At 37.5% G+C, this 17,439-nt stretch overlaps 2 protein-coding genes across 4 annotated transcripts in view; both read right to left on the bottom strand.

Annotated features, from left to right (window-relative positions):
• Nucleotides 1–13,590, bottom strand: part of Itga1 (integrin subunit alpha 1) — a 152,959-nt gene extending 139,369 nt beyond the window's left edge. Inside the window, exon 1 of the mRNA XM_026385972.2 lies at nucleotides 12,671–13,590. Coding sequence (XP_026241757.1) covers nucleotides 12,671–12,731 — 61 coding nt within the window. The 5' untranslated portion in view covers nucleotides 12,732–13,590. The remainder of the gene's footprint in view (nucleotides 1–12,670) is intronic.
• On the bottom strand, nucleotides 129–12,732 carry Pelo (pelota mRNA surveillance and ribosome rescue factor). Of its 3 annotated transcripts, none has more exons than XM_026385975.2 (3): nucleotides 12,671–12,732; nucleotides 1,053–2,295; nucleotides 129–753 (listed from the first exon to the last, which is right to left on the bottom strand). In XM_026385975.2, the coding sequence occupies exons 2-3, from the start codon at nucleotides 1,776–1,778 to the stop codon at nucleotides 322–324; spliced, it is 1,158 nt and encodes a 385-aa protein (XP_026241760.1). In that variant the 5' UTR covers nucleotides 1,779–2,295; nucleotides 12,671–12,732; the 3' UTR covers nucleotides 129–321. The 3 variants fall into 3 exon arrangements, with proteins under 3 accessions (XP_026241760.1, XP_077656364.1, XP_026241759.1); XM_077800238.1 differs by having other exon boundaries at nucleotides 1,053–2,750; nucleotides 12,671–12,685; XM_026385974.2 differs by lacking the exon at nucleotides 12,671–12,732 and having other exon boundaries at nucleotides 1,053–3,997.
• Nucleotides 13,591–17,439: the final 3,849 nt, after the last annotated feature.

Raw genomic sequence — 17,439 nt, 5'->3', positions numbered from 1 at the left:
ACTCAAAGTATGCAATATGATATTTTATGATCTATGCCCAAAATAAGTATTCCTATTAGATATAAAAATTTTTTTCCAAGTACAAGTAAAATTATCCTAATTAATAAATATAAAACATGGAATTTATTTCATTAAAGTTTATTGTTTAGTTTGAATACATGTTCTGAGAACTATAAAATATCTAGTGTGATCAAATACATGAGAAATTCCAGTATGAACCCAAAAGTGCCCATCTTGCAGCTTTCTCTCAAAGGATGCTGAAAAAAATATATATATTAATGAAGTGAGACAAAAGGTTGTCTCAACTATAAATTTCAATCATTAATCTTCTTCAGAACTGGAATCATCCTCTTGGTCAGAAAGTTCAGGAACAGGAAAGCGAAGAATGGCGGCTACTCCAGTCAATTGGCTGAGCTGTTCCCCAGATACATGAAGACTAGAGAATATCCTAACAGTGCCCGCATTTTCTTTTACACTGTCCACCAGCCTTACATACCGGCTACGTGTAGCTACATCCTGGTGTCTGAAGAGCTCATCGCTGATGAGCAATGTGTCAACAGCCATGGCTTCGTTAGCCTTCTCCACCTGCTTGAGTCCATAGAAGGCTCGGTCAGGTTCATGTTGTAACATTTTATAGAAGTCATCCAAGGCTTTAACTTCCCCAGCAGCTTTAGTGTCTGAAAGGCGGCTAGCTACAGTAGGGTCACAAAGGGCCTCTTTCAGGGAGTACTTGTGTCCAGAGGAGGCATGTACCTAGAATCACAATTATAAAAGACAAAAGAATCTCTGAAAGCATCCACTAAGCACTCCATGTTTACCTAAAGTCTAAAGAATTAACAAGGATACATATGTGTGTGTGTGTGTGTGGACTTCAGCAAAGTTTATTATTTAAATATGCTAGATATTGAGCAGTTCTCTTTTCATTACTTCATTTACAATCCCAGCTAAGTTGAGTTTCTCCTCTTTCACTTTTCCCAGTTTTAAAACTTTAGGAGCAGTTTATACCAATCCCTCTGCCCATTCTTAACTATCTCTGAGTAAAAACATTTTACCTGAAGGAATTTGGACCGGTTTTCTAGGAGAACTTTGTTGTCAGTCTTCACTGCTTGCTGAAACATGTAGTCGCAGAACTGTTCCCGCACAAATCCTGGGCTGGCCACCAGGACACACTTTACAACATCGAAGTTTATGTGGCGCTGGATGGCCTGAACCACCTGTTCATAGAACCGCTCCAAGGCCCGGTCATGCTGGGAGCAGTTGCCTTTCCTTTTCCTAGGGATGTTCACCTCCACCTTGGCCCGAGTGAGGGTCATGCTGGGAGTGACTAAGCAGATATGGGCGAGACCTTCCTGCATGACCACCGCTGCCACATCAGCACTCCAGGCCGGGTCACAGGCCTGTTCAATGCGCTCCAGAACCACACTATCCCACTGTTTCTTGGCCAGGGTGAACTGGCGGTTGGGCTCCAGCTCGATGGTGTGGTAAGCCCCCATCTTGACATACTCATTCTCTTGGATATTGGTCCCTTTGACCCGCAGCTGGCAAGCTTGAGAGTCAAAGTCAATGGCCTCCACGCAGAGAGTGAGAGTTGTACGGACCCGGTTGCTTCCTACGCTGCCTGTGGAGGACTCGGTCTGTACCTTACGGATGGTGGAGGCGCGAAGGCTGTCGCCCACCTGCACTAGATTGTAAGTGTGCCACATGTCCTCAGGCTCCTCGGGGACCAGGGTCACCTGACCCGCATTGTCCTTCTCAATATCCTTCCTCACCAGCTTCATGACCTTAGTTGAGGCTCAGTAACAGAACAAGAAGAACTGGGGGGGTCCCCAAAGGGAAAGGGGCAAGGGGTAGGGGGAAGGGAGTCTAGGCCGGGAAGGGGGCGGGGTCCAGTTTCTATGGTCACTTGCCCGGAGGGAAGGAAATACTGTAGCTCTGACTCATGCAGCCGAGGGGGCACTTACTCTAGCCCTTCCGGTTTTAGTCTCCCCGCGCGGCCCGACGAACGAGCCCAGGAGACACAGCAGAGAACACGAACCTCTCGAGGCTGCAGCCGTCAGCTCCCAGCAAGTGGCTGACGCAACGAGGGCGCATGCGCAGTCCGCGTCCCGCCTCCCACCGCCCAGCGCACGTTTTACGTCCTCAACGGAGAGGCGGGGCCGCGGTTGGCCTGCGCAGGCGTAGTGAGCGGTTGGTGCTCCTTGGCATTAACTTTCTTCAGAAGGGGCACGGAATCTTTGGTGGCGGTACTTTTGTTTTAACGCTGAACTTGGACATGCTAAGTTTTCCCTTTCATTCCTGTTGTGAAGAATTGAATACGTGAGTGCAAATATATATTTTTAGCTGGGCGCGTTTGTGACTCTCAGCGGTCCTCACTTGGCGGACATCCAGTTTCAAAACTTAGATCTGACAGTAAAAGGAGGTCTCAAAAGTTGCGGACTTAGCCCCCAAAGTTCCAAATTATGCTCGGTTTTGCTCAATCCTTGTCCGCATTCAGACGTGACACGCCTATTAGAGCCGGTATTTCCAGAAGCGATTTCTAAACGATTGCGTCTGGGTTTTGAGCAACGTGCCCAGCTGTTTTCTGCGCTTAGTTACCCGAGTCTGCACGATCTAATTAACCCAGATGTTAAAGCACTGATCCCAGAGAGAGCGAGAAGAAACTATGTGTGGAATTTACCCCTGGGAGGACTTCTCAGTGGCTTGACCTGACGTCCTGGGAATCCCAGAATCCAAAGTTGGCAGTCAGCAGTCTGAAATGTTTAGGGTGGGGGATGGTAGCAGTAGTTTAGCACGCCAGCTTCACTGCCAAAGCTAGGCTAAAGGCAGAGGATATGGGATTTGGAGATAAACTGATCTACTGCTTATGACTGACACAGAATGAATAGCTACAGAATCGATGTTAAGAAAATCATTAAGACTGCCACTTTAAAGTTGGAGAGTGGGAGCGGGATTGACTCTGAAGAAGACCAACAAGTAGGAAAAAATTCACCACAGTTTTCTTGAGAATTAAGATGGAGAGCAGAAAAGTGCTCCACACATTTTCTCAGGATCTTTCCTTTTGTGTTATGTATTTTAAGGTGGAGCTCACTGTTGGTGAGACAGAGATAAAAAGGAAGAATCTGGTTTTGGTACAAACATTGATAATTTTAACTCAAGTGTCATTTATCTTCCTCAGAGACATTCAGGGGAGAAAAGGGTCCCTTACCAAGACTCTCATACAAGGTAGAACCATTATTTGTTTGGTGGTTTCTTCCCAACTGTATTTTCCCTTCACCCTATCTTTTCTTCCTATCATTCTAAAGTTCCTAATGCACGTTGCCTTCTTCCTCCAGTTCCAAGAGAACCCAGTAATTTTTCACTAAATAAGGAACTGGTCACACCAAAGCATGAAGGTGGATTGCCTTTCCAAAGGACATTTTACCATTTAAAAGGATCTCATTAACTTAGAATTCCTAATTCCTTAAAGTGAAAGTATACATATGTGCTTATGGGAATATGTTTATGTGGGGAGGATAAATTTGAGCTGTGGGCTTTGAAATGCTCCTTGATCACCAATGGGCATATACTTCATCTAGCACTTTAATTTGCCAAGGATTAAAAACCACAGAATCACAATGGTCGGTACAGAATAGGTTTTTATTGAAGAGCTGTCACTGAATATTCACCAAGTGCTTTCCTATGCTCTTTCTAAGCCTTGCCTGTAAGGTAAATATTTGTCCTTTTAAATTTATAGAAGAAAATAAATCATGGGGAAGTTGAGACATGTGTTAAAGATCACATAACTAGTATTCAAATTCTGGCCTGCTGGACTCTCTATATAAAGGCCCATAGTGTGGGAGTCTGCCTAGAAATTTTGAAAGGCTCTAGATCTTCCTCTGCTTTTATTACTTCTTAAAATCATATTTTTCTTTTCCACATGGTTTTCCTTTGCCTAGCTTACATCATCATGATAATCTTTAACAAATATATTGTATTTTATAGGATATTATATTTTATATTCTATAAAAGTGTACAACTTTCTGCATTTAAAACCTATATAAAACACATGAAATCTTAATTTCATGGCTTTTTTTAAAGATATAAGATTTTGGACTATCTTTTTAAATATCAATATGCCACAGTGATTGAATACACAGCATTTTTCATGGAATTGCTATTTGATCTGGGATATCTGCAACAGCTTAGAACTTTTTCTTTTTTTAAAAAGTAACTTGAGCTTATTGTTGAATGAACAGATGTTCTCTCTAAAGTTTTGTGTATGGCTTAATATAACTAGACTGGTCATTGTTACACTTTTATTTTGAGATATTTTGGATTCTAGTTCCTAATTAAATCCCAAATTCTTGAAGTTTCAAGCATCAATACTCTGGCCTCAAAAAGCTTTATTTCCCATTTATACCCTTAGGGGGCTCTTAAGAGCACACCTTGACAGTAACTTTGTTCCCTATACATCCTAGGAACTTTGTACTTTGCTAACTCATTCATCTGTTCTGCATAAATAGAACTTCTTGTCTTTCCTGTTTCCATAAATCCTATGTATCTATAAGGTCAGTTAAAATCAGCTTGAAACTGTGCATCATAGCTTTTTGAACGCATATCTTGTCTTTCTTATTGGGTTCTGGATGGTTTCATCATTGTATTACTCCACTATTCCCTGAAAAGTTCTCTGCATGTAGTAGGTACTCATACCTGCATAATAAGCTAGGTGGATAGAATGTAAAGTGTGGCAACTATATTAACATTATTTTCAAACACCTCATATTGTTATCTACTTTAGTTCACTTAATAATGGTAATTTTAAAACTCCTATGGTTAAAAATTCATTTATTTTCATTTTTTTTACAAAATAAGCAAAATTATGATAAAAGACAAGCTCTGTTGCTTAAAATTATAGTTTTATTGCCTTTTTGAGAATAAAACCTTTATATCAGTAACTTTAATTATATTTGTTTTTCCTATAATGACTTGTTTATATTAATCATTCCAGAAGACAAAAAAAGTCAGAGTGGGTATCTCCAAAAGTTTGTTTTGTTTTTGTTTTTGAGACACTGGAGGAGAAGTGGGGTAGAAGTCAAGATAATTGTGGTTCTTACCCTTCAGTTGTTTTTATTGTAACTTTTGGCAGTACTCAGCCTCTAAAACTCAATTTCCTTTACTTGGGAATTGAGGGAATTGGATTCAATAATTAAAATCATTGTAACTGTAAAAATTATGCTGCAACATGTAAAAAAATTAAATACTACCTATAATCTCACCTAACATGTTTTTTTCAATTTTCATGCTATCTTTTAACTTTGAATCTTTATAAGGTCCATTTTAGTGATAAAAGACTGATTCAAGTTAAACTATGTATACCAACAATCTGCAGACCTGAGTTAAATTTCATACCTCCATAAACCCAAACTTTTCTCTATATTGTAAATGAGGTAATTTGTTCTGCTTCTCCCATTTGACGATTAGTATGTGGTTTTAATGATATTTCAATACTTTGTAAATTGAAGAGCTCTATAAACAGGTAAGGTACTATGATAAATCTCTAAGAATACCTAGATTAAAGTTAGAAATCTGACAAGCCAGGGGTGAGGATTCACTTTAACATGATCATAGTTATTCAGCCTTGGAAGCATAAGTGATTTGGTAATTTCCTAATGGATAATCTTTTGTGTGCATTTCTTTATTTTAGCACCTCCTTTCTAAACCTTAGGTTCACCCTTCTGTGTGAAATTGTTCATGCACCTAATTGGTGAATTGGAATACAGTCCTTCCTATTATAATAATATGTCAGAAATGTTTTTTTTATGAGAATGGCAGGAATTATGGGCTCCTGGAGAACTGAAATCTTGTTTGAACACCTTGTGCTCAGCACAATGTCATAGTAGGTACTGTATAAATTTTTTTTGTCTCCATCTTGTTTGCTTTTGTTCTGTTTTTTGTTTGTTTGTTTGTTTGTTTGTTTGTTTGTTTTTGGCCAGGCTTACTTTCCTGCAACACAAACCTGAACTCTTCATTTCTCTTCATAAAGCACCTTGGGAGCCCCTCCCATATTGCTTCTTCCAGACTGAGTCTCTTAAGGGCAGAAACTTCCTTTTATTTGTCTTTGTGTTCCTAGAACCTAACACAATGATAATCGTATACATTATATGAAAGAATGAGTGGTTACTAGTTTTCCTTCAATTCAGAACTTTTAAATTGTCTATCACTTGATCTTAAAATTAAGAAAGTATATTCTGTTTTATAATGTTACTAAGAATTTTAAAAGAAGATTATGCATAAGGTAAGTTTCTGTAAACCTAGTTTTTGAGATATCTATGCTTGCATAAGAAAATGGTGATTTATATGCATCTTAAGGAAAAAGTCTTGATATATTTTAAAATAATTTATAATGGTAATTAGTTTTGATATACATGATTTGGAAAGTTATCTTTACAGAATTTATAAGTAGTCAAAACTCAGATTATGAATATCTAGTGTTAAATGGAATTGTTTCTTTAGAGAAAATGTACAAACCTCAGATATTACAAAGTCTCCCATGTGACTTCCTCAAGCAAAACTAGAAAGGTGTACGTGAGGATTATTCAGCTAATTTAGGCAAAAGGGAAGAGGGAAAAGGGAAAGTTTCCCTTTTTTTTTTTAAGGAACTTGTACTTATTTACTATTACCTTTTTTTTAAAAAAGGAACTTGTATTCATTTACTATCTAAATTGATTGAAAATGCTTACTTGCAATTGTAACAAAACAATACAAAACTATCAAATAAAAATACAATGAAAAAAGTGTGTGTGTCTATTTATATGTATTCCTATGCATTATACTATCATTTTGCAAAAACTATTAAAATGAAACATAATACAAACAGTTTTAAAGACTGATTAATATCCACATATTGTCAGACTTTAGTATACGGCAAATTAAAAGTCTAGTTGATGAAATTTTGAAAGTACATTTAACCTGTAGTAACAGTACATGATTTATAATAAAATATGTAAGCTACTATAACCATTTGATATTCTAATGTGATTTTAAAATTTGCATTCATTTAAGCAACTCATATATTTCATATGCAAAAGCATATGTCTTCACTCTTATTGATATTTTAATTATAATGATTTTTTGTTATTTCAGATTTTTCTCTTGTTTATTTACAGAGATCTGCTGTTCGGGTAAAACAGTATTATAGTTTTGGGACTTACAGTGAATTCTTAACACCAATCATTGTGTGCATTTGAATTTCCCTTTAAAATTTGGTTAACTTTTTAATTACCCTTTTAAGTCAGAAAAGATTAGATTAAAATTAGGCCCTTACACAATTGCAAACCCTAGTGAAGCACCATGACAAAAGATAAAGTTAATTTTCTAAAGCTAGAGTCATTGATTCTGTACAGCTGGAACATTCTTTACTTCTTATTGTCATCTTTCTCCTAAAGCTCCCTTCTAAAAGTAGATATTCAGAGGAAGCTTTGTTTATGGGAACTTGTGAGGCTGCTGGTATTATTATTATTCCCTGAGTCAGATACAAACTTGACCCTGGAAGAGAACTAAAAGGACAGAAACAGTGTTCACGGAAAGGGTGTCATATATTAGCCTCTTTGAAATCTTAAGGTGTAGTTTTCAAGTGTAAGAAGAAATTTCCATGTAGATATACTTTATATTATGGATTGTAATTTTCAGATGTGTATTTTCCCCACATTTCAATATCTCTGAAACTAGGATGCATCTGGCAATCTATTAATTATATATTGGATTGATAGTGCTTATCTTAGTGGTGCATAAAATATTGGTGCATTTTTCAATTGATGGTATTTCCAATTCAAGTAAATATAAACATGGGTGAGGATATAATTAAAGGGGGCAATCTAATTCCTTAAGTACTTCATAAGTTTGTTATTTCATAATTCATTCAATAAAAGGAACTTGTGATTCCTAGATTCTAAGGGTAATAAGCAAAGACCCTGCTCTCAACAGAGCATAAAGCAGGCTTGGAAAACTGACAATTAGATATTTAAATATTGTGGTATATTATAAAAGCAAAGGAAGTATGGGCACACCTGTCCCTGGGGAAAGGGTTTCATTATACTCCAGGAAGTTTCTTAGGAATGACATTTATGTCGAGAATTAAGGATCAGCAACAGTTGGAATAACTACTTATGCAATGGCTTGGAGGAAATTTCAGGGAGATAGATAACAGAGGAGCTGAACGAAGTTTAAAAATCTTGAGAAAAGGAATATATTCATCTAATTTTCAACTCTTGATACTTTACTGTACTTGCTTGGAGAGTGAATACAATTAGCTTAATGAAAATTCAAGTACACCATTTTGTGTTTTAAACAACAAAATAACAGTACAGGTAATAATGGTATTGGTCTCATAATTTTCTGTTTTTAACATGAGCTATTCTACTGCAGTTATTTTAAGGGACATAAAAATTTATCAAGATGTGGAGGAACAAAGGCAGAGGATCATCTGTCTAAAGAAGTAGGATCAAGTTGGGCAAGATGGCATATGCCTGTAATTCCAGCAGTTTGGGAGGGTGAGGCAGGATGAATTCAAGTTTGCAGCAACTTAGCAAGACTCTCTCAAAAAAATTTAAAAATAAAGGACTGGATATGTAGCTCAGTGTTTGTTATAGGGCCCCTGGGTTCAAGTCCCAGTAACCCCCCAACTCCCAGCCAAAAGTCAACTTTGATCTGGAACTGTGTCCCCACAGATCATGCATTAGAATCTTGAATCATGAAACACAGAAGAAACATAGGTAAACTAGTGTAACAGATTTATTACTCTCATTGCTTATTTACTAAACAACAAACAAAAATCCTGCAAATTCATTGCTGCCTTTACAGACATAATGACCAAGGAAGTTTTCAGCATCTTTGGTGACTCCTAATTCCTAACATCACATTGTCTGACCCTGGAGATAATTTCTTTGGTTTGGATAAGTGATTTCCTCTCCATATTCAGCCATCTCCTCACTGGAGTTCATTTCAAACATGGAATCTTGCCTGTGCAAAAGGTCTCAGAAAAAGACCCTAAATGTTTATAGAGTGCAGAGACATACATAACTCTATTTATGTTAATAAACATTATTTGTGTTATACTTAGTGTAGGGTGGATCATCATCTAATTTCACTGTACACCAAAAAAAATCATGAAAATAACACTTGGATTATTATTATTAACTAGAACCTTATTAAAGTTTTTTTAGATGATTATATTTGGATTTCACAGAGGATAATCAAGAGGGGAATAGACTTACATTAAGCAGGCTGTATAGCATATGAATGAATTTGCGGTCAGGGATCTGAATTGAGTTAAATTTGTCATTTACTTTTGCTCAACTTTGGACCAATAAAATTAATCTCAGTACTTTGATATCCTCATCTCTCCAATAAGGATAATAGTCCCAAATCTTTGCACTTTTTTTTTAGATTAAAATGAAATAATACAAGTGAAGTTGTTGGCACTGGGCCTTGCACATATACAGCTTAGCATTAAACTGTACTAGGTACTCTCTGTTATATTTCTGTCTTGATCTTGTCCTCTGGAAAGCTGAATCCAACCACTTGGATATGGCCAGTGGAAGGACTGGGCAAGATGTTACAGGGTAGTGGGGAAGGGAAGTATTTATTTCCCCTATCCACTTTCTTGCTGGGCTTCAATTTTGGCATTAGCTGCACTCTTCTACCTGTTGCCATTGTTTTGGTCCAGTGACCCTCCTATAGCTAAGAGTTCAGAGTCAAGCTCCTTGGGTCTAGGAATGGTCATGGTTTTTCTTCCCACTGTTCCTTTAGGTGCTTTCTCCACACTGTTGTTCCATCATCATTTTTTGGTTGTTGTTCCTTTACAGTCTCACTAAACTGTCTCTATGAAAATTTCTTCAGTTAAATTCTCTGTATGTGCTATTAGTTGATGCTGAGACTTTGACTGTATAAAATAACAATAAAGACTATATTGGGCATAAGTGAGAATTTTGAACTTGACAAATAATTAAATATTGAAAGAAGCTAATTCAAGAAATTCTAAATGCACTGGGAAGTTTATTGGGATGGTGGCAGTTTGTACTTGTGATGTGAGCTCAGCTTTGAACTCTGGAGTTTGTTTAGATGGCAGGGACTAGTGGGAAGGAAGGGTGGAGTTCTTTATTACATGCTTAAAACTAGAAGAGCATATCTATAGTGGCAAATAAACAGGAGGATTATGGAGAAAGTAAAGAATTGTGACTAGATATGATGGGCACTTTTTATTTAAGAGTCATGGTAGGCGGAATAATACTGGTCTTCTAGAAATGACTGTGCCCTAATTCCAGAAACTTATGAATGGCAAAAGGGCTTTGGAAGATGTGATTAAGGATTTTGAGATGGGGGATTATTCTGGTATGCTCAGTGTGCATACAGGGATCTCTAGGGAGGCAACAGTGTCATCATCAGAGAAAGAAAAGTGACAATAAAACAGAGTCAGAGGGAAAGGTTTGGAGATGTTACCTTATTGGCTTTAAAGAACAACAAAGGGACCAAGAGTCAAGGGAAGCAGGTGGACTCCAGAATCTGAAAGAAGCAAGGGAACTGATTCTCCCCTAGCTTCTCCTAGAACCTCTAGAAGCAGTACCCTGGTAACTTCTTGATTTTAACCCAGCAAGACTTAAGATCTATAGAATTATAGTAAGTGTTTTAGATTGGAAAATCTGACACCTTGTTACAATACCAAGAGGAAACTGATATGGGGGCAGTAGGAGATAGGATGCTGGATTTGGGCAGTTGAGAATTTTGGATTTTATCTATGGTAACCAGGAACCACCATAGATTTCTGACTAAAAACTCAGATATAAAGAAAACAATATATTAGGAGGGTGGATTAGAGTTTGGTTTCAAAAAGCAAACAAGAAAGATAAGCTTTACAGTAGTGTACATGGGTGGGTGTGGCAGTACAACTGCAGATTAAGTGTATACTCTGAATTGATGGGAAGTTTCCAAGTATGAACAATTGATAAGGAAGAGCTGTTATTAGAATATGATGACTAGTGGAGAGGCCAGCAAAAGAAAGGAACAATTCAAACCTCTGATCCTTAATGTTATGAAATGGTCATAAACACAGTATATATGAAGTGTCTGCTGAATCAATAGCTATTGAAATTCTAATTTAAATATTTATACATAGAAGAGCTAATTATTATAATTCAGAAATATCTTGCATTATTTCTGTTAAGTCCCTTCCAAGGATTCATCAAGACATATTATACCAACATATATATGACACTGTAAATCGTTAACCTTTCCCCCTTTTTAAAAGTTCCATTCTTTCTTTTTAGAGGAGATGCAAACTTGATTGGATCCTTTCTGTACTAGTAATTACTTATTTGGTAAAATGAAAAACAACTTGAATAGTAAGCTTCAGATTTTCAACAACAACAACAACAACAAAATGGAAACAATCTTCAAAAATGGGGATGACGAAGAATCCTATGTCAAATATGTGTAGAGGGTGGTGGCGGTAGCTGGTAAATCATCTCCCTTCCCAGCTGTAATGCTGTTCAGAAGCTACCACTGTTTGGATTAGGAGCATTTCCTGATTAGTGGAGAATATTTGGATGAAAAGCCAGTAACTCAGTATTAACTCTCTACACCACCTCACTATAGAAAAAGTTCTGCTTGCTAATAATACATTTCTAAATGATCTTCACAAAACATTAGCTATGCCTGGCCATCTGAGACAGGGCTTAACTGTCTAACTTGTCCCTCTTTTTAATGTTAAGTGCTGAATTACCAGTACTAACAAGTATGCTAGCTACAAAAACACAGAACCAGTGAATGCCAGTGATATGCTAAAGCCAACCATTCATTAAGCCATTATTTGGTGATTTTTCTTCCCTAAAGCTTATACCAATACGCTTCCACCTATCTGCCTTCCTCCTGACACCATTTCAACTTTCCCTTCTCAACCAGAAACTGGTTTAAAAGTCTTGTCCATGGTTTAATCATTTGAAATTCCTTAGAAAATGCTGTGATCAACCTAAATTGGATATAACTTTGCATTCTAGTGTTATTTTAAATCCCCTCCTTAAAATTCATATTATGTAATAATACTATATTTTGCATCTTAAAAATAGGTTGTGCTGTGATATTTACAAAATAAATGTTCATTACTCCTCAGTTTCAAAATGTTCCTCCTCTCCGGTGCTGACATGAAAACTTCATTTAGGGACAGGAAACAGTTTTGCCTTGAATACTCTCTTGTTTTTTTTGTTTTGTAGCAGAAAAATCCTAAATACTACACAGCAAGAAAATGAAATACTGTTCATTGCTGAACAACCTGAAGATAGGAATTTTGCATAAAAATCAGGCACCTTCTAGTCATCCCCCCAAAACCATTCAACAAAATCCTAAAATACAATGAAGATTGTAAAACAACTTTAATTTGAAAAGGCAATTCTACTTAAAATTTAAAGCACTGCCTTACCATTAGTCATGAAAGGGCCTGAAGTTACACCCGAACTAATTTTTATCTGAACCAAAATGCAGAAACTCCTATATGCTAACCTGGCCAGGTTACCTGGAGTGCCTGAAAGTAGACAGGCGCTCCCTCCTGCTCTCTGGCCCACAGCCCTGTGGACCTCCCTCCTGGCTCCAAGCCCCAGGACCCGCGCGCAGGAGATGCTCAGAGGAAAGCAGAGTTGCTCACCGGTGAGGAACCAGCAGCAGGCGACAGGGATCCCTCGGCTGTTATGGCGCAGGAGGGCCATGGCTGGAGTGGCTACAGTGCTCACAGTGCTCCGGGATGAGCTGGTTCAGAGGGCAAGACCTGGCAGGACTGGACTCGGGCACCGCGCTCTTCTGGCCACTTCGACGGTCTTCTCTGGTCTCACTCGGTGGCCCCAGGCGGCTGCAGCGTCCAAGCGCGGCAGAGGAATGATTTCCTGTGTTTTCGTCGAATGTCTGTAGGTCAGCTCCACGTTTTTCCCATCCAGACGGATTGCCACATCGCCCGCCCCTTCGTGCTCTTGGTCTCTGAAATCTCACTGGCAGCCTCCCAGGCTCTGTCCGAGACATGGACAAATAAAGCCAGCTTCGCGGGTCGGTGTTTAGGCTAAAGTCCACAGGCTGCAAAGCAAACCTTAAAGGGACATCTCTTTCATTGAGAAGGGGATCTCGCTCTCCGTGCCAAATCCCTAAGGTGGTAGGAAGGCGGGCAAGGACTGGACCTTTAGAGGGTGTCGCTAGTCCTGTGGCTCCGCCTTCACACTCTTTACTTCTCCCGCGTCTGGGCAGGAAGGGCACTTTCAAAGTGTCCGGGCTCTTCTGGCCTTAAAGGGAGGCTGCTTTCCGGGGTCCGATTGCGCAGAAGGGATCATCGTCATTTCACTGTCTGTGAAAATGAGCAGATCTGATACCCACTCTTCTTGCCTGCAGACGCTTGAACTTTGCTTTGAAGTCCCCACCACCCGATATGCTTCACTGAGGGCTTTGCTTTTCTTTGTGGAGAGTTTGCTTCCTTTACAAGACTCCTTGTTAAAGGGTGGTTGTAGATAAGATTTTCTTTGGAAAGATAATAAGATTGGGAGGTTGGGGGTGGGGAGGAAGAAAGATGCGGGCGAGAGGGTAGAGGGAAGGGAAAGAAAGGGAGGAAAGCAGTTTCCTTAGAAATGGAATGTGTGTGGGCTATTTTGTTTAAGCTGAATTGGGATGTTTGTACACTGGGAATTGAATCTAATAAAAAAACTCAGTTGTACTGTTTTGTTTTTCTTGCTACAAACTTTAATGAGCAAGTGTGCTTTAAGTCGTGTTCCTGTCAGTCTTCCTGGGAGAGGGGGCCAAAAGACTTGCCTAGGAGTTTGCAAGCTTCCCTTGCATGGTGGATTGAATAACCTCCCTGAGTCAAGAGCCACATTCACATGTTGGTTTCAACAAATTTAAAAGCAGTGTGCCTTAGTGGTTTTGAGAATTCAAAGGTGACAAAAGAATGGATGAGTGGACTTGTGTGTACAGGTGTTGGAGGGAATCAGTTCAAGTATTTGAATGTCTCTATCAGGGTAGGTCTAGGCAGGACAATAGTGCCACCCAAAGGAGGGCTCATTGCCTAGAACACAATGCAAGTAACAAAAGCCTGTAGGGGTGTGGGTAAGCCTGCAGGGATGATTGGATATACTGTTAAATAGAGGAGTGCAGCAAGTAGAAGATGAAGAAGACAAATATTAACAAAATTTAATGAAGGTCAAAAATAGGGTGAGCAGAGAGTCTGAAGACTGTCAAATCTCATGACTGTTAGCCAAGGAATTCCTTTTCTAATTGTTGTATTTGAACTAATTCATTACTTAGTAAGTACATTATAAACCCTATTTCTCCCCATTTTTTGATTTCATAATGACTTTTTAAAATTCTAGCTTTAAATTTACACAAATAAATCTCTAGAAAAATAGTATTGTATTGGGTCAGAGTTCACTCCTATTATGCATTATTGGGATTCCCTGGCCTGCATTCAGTGTTCTCATATTTTTCCACAGCAAAAATATGTATATATTTCATCTCCCTGTTTATAGTCTCAGTTATATCTTCTGCTTCTCAATATGATCCATGGGGCCTTGCAAAATAATAAGTATCAATTATAGCTTGGGTATTGAAACATCATAATAAATAATTTCCCAACAATATTTCCTGAAATGGTTTGGTTTCAAAAAATACATAATGATGTATATCTATGTGTGTTTGTGTGTATATATACATATAGAGAGAAGTGTGTTCATATATGTGTGCAAATGTATATTCATGTGCTTATGTGGCATTCCAGTAAATTGTAATGCATTACATGAGCGAAAAAACAAAAAGTGGTATTTTAACATATCATAGAGAAATAATATGGGGTTAAAATATCCTTATAATATGATCAAGGCTATTATCTATTAGAACTTTTCCCTTGGGGTGGGGAGTTAGAATATACTTTCAATTTAAATATTTGTATTTCCCTTGGACTTAAAAACTTCATAGTCACAACTATTACTACCAGTGATAGTATTAAAATTAATTTCAAATGTGCTATGATTTTTACAACAATGCTGATTGATATCATGTAAAACCATTGCAAATGTACAGAGTGAAAAATAGCTATTGCTGTGTAATTATATTTAGAATAAGTACTCATTTTCGAACCACAATAGCTCTAAATACAAAGCTATGTCAAGCAAACTATTTATTTATTCTGATACAAAGACATTAAGAAAACTAAGAGAAGATAAAATCTTGCATAGTGTCACCAACTAGTAATTGTATAAGTACACTAAATGACAAATGTTAAACTCTAAACTAATACTTTTCTATTTTAAATGAGACCTGATTTGATCAGACTTCTTTCAGGGTTTGGAAGCAAGAGTGAAAATTAATAATACACTAAAAGATAGAAGACATAAGTGGTTAAGAATTTGGAAATTACCAGTCTATGAATAAGAGTAACTAGTATTATTAGCCAAAAATATTGAAAGGAAAAACACTAAAGTATTCTTGGATTTCATCTAATATACCAAATAGATTATTAGAATCAGTAAGGTTCTGGAGTCATGCTGCTTGAGTTGAAGCTCTGGAGCCACAATGTGTTAGCTGGGTGATATGGGAAGTCATTTAGTTTCTCTAAGTTTCAGTTTCCTCAGATGAAAAATGGGGATGGAAATAGTAACCTTCTCTAAAGATTGTCATGAGGATTAAATGAGGCTAGCTATAAGCATTTAGCATCATACCTGATTGAAATGAATGCTCAATGGAAAGGAATCATTCTTTCCAGAAGATTCTGGTATTAAATGGACAATTTAATTGGTATTAAATGGACAATGGAAATGTAGGGCAGGTGCTGTATGTGAGAGGTCCTTTAAGAACCGAAGCAACCTGCTGGCCGTCAGAAAGGGAATTTTAGTGTTTAGCTAAAACAACTCCATCAACTCCTATTATTATTTCTGGAATCCTCAGCTTTAGAATATTTACTTCAGATTATGGAATTATCTTAAAAATATGCCTATAATATTAGCATACATGAAGACATCAGAACCCCATATAACGTTAACCAGAATTTGCTTTTTAAATTCGATAGCTATCCAAAGGATTTTTTAAGCAGAAGTAAAGATAGTTTAAAACTCTGCCCCTGGTGAATGCCTAGATTCTTTGGTAATAAGATCATGGGTCTTAAAGCTACAGGATAAAAAAAAAAGGTACTCCCACATGGAAGGTGTTTAGAAAATATATAAGAAAATTCCAAAATGAAAATTTTTAAAATTTAATATGAGATTTCAAATAAATTTTAAGGTAGCATCAAAGAGTGCTTTTACCCACTCCTCATCCTCTTCACTCTGGGGAGTTAGAGGTAGGTGGGGTTGTCTAGAACTGCTTTTCTCTCTTTCTCTTTTTTTAAGGATATCATAAAGATTATTTAAGATTTTATTCTGCTCAGGGGAATGTACTCCAAGACAGAGATGTGGGCTGATTCATAAGGCTTACCCATTTGGGCAACTTAATCTAATTCAATAATTTTTAAGTTTCTGCTCTACATTGGGTTTTAAGGCTATGCTATCCAGAGGTAAAAATGGGTAGGAGAGTGGATCTTATTTTGCCAATCTGCTGTCCATTAATTTCTTTCACTTGTTAATAAGAACAGAACATAATTAGTTTTTTCCTCAATTTTAACATTGGCATGTTTCATTTTAAGTTTATAAAATTAAACAGTCTGAATTAGTTGTTGCTGTTTCAGCTTGGAAACTCATGATTGCTTCCTCTATGACCAAAACAAAATCACAGTGATGTGGTGCTTGAACTTCACCACTAGCCAACCATTTGTTTTTTGTTATTACGTAATGTTCTTATGTGCATGTTTTTTCACTTAAAATATAAAATAGGTGTTCCTCCCAGCCTATTTCCTGAACACATCTGTGCCAGAAACCTGGTCCAAAGAGGGCAACTGATTCTTTTTTTAAAAAAGGAGGGAGGGAAAGAACTTCAGCTCAGAATCCTGGTGAGGTGCCCTTCTTAACATGGTAGGAAACTTTCCGACTTATTGGCAGACTTCAAAGTGACACATCAGGGTTATAGCAGGGAGGACATACCAGGGTGGTACCTTGGCAGGAATGTTCAATTCGTGGTGCTCTCTGACTCAGAATAACAACCACTGATGAGCAGAAACAATTTAGCTGTACTGCTGGGTCCCTTCATTTGAAATATGAGTTGTAGGATGTTTTATTATATTATACAGTTAGGTGATTCTAGGTTGATTTACTTATTTTCCTTTAACTAGTTTCTAAAAAGGAAAATAAAGTAGATTGGCTCTAAAAATCCCAGGATTACAACCAGTAGTTGATTAATTAGTATTTGAAACCAAGATTAATGTTTCTTGTAGTATAATTGGGCCACTAAACACGTATGTGGCAAAATTCCCTGTCGTTAATAGAAAATCAATATATTAAAAGAGAAGGAGTCTTT

Source organism: Urocitellus parryii, chromosome 1 (genome assembly GCF_045843805.1).
Source record: "Urocitellus parryii isolate mUroPar1 chromosome 1, mUroPar1.hap1, whole genome shotgun sequence".
NCBI lineage: Eukaryota > Metazoa > Chordata > Mammalia > Rodentia > Sciuridae > Urocitellus > Urocitellus parryii.
Note: the sequence above shows the minus strand (reverse complement) of the source record. Positions and strands in the feature narration are given on the sequence as shown.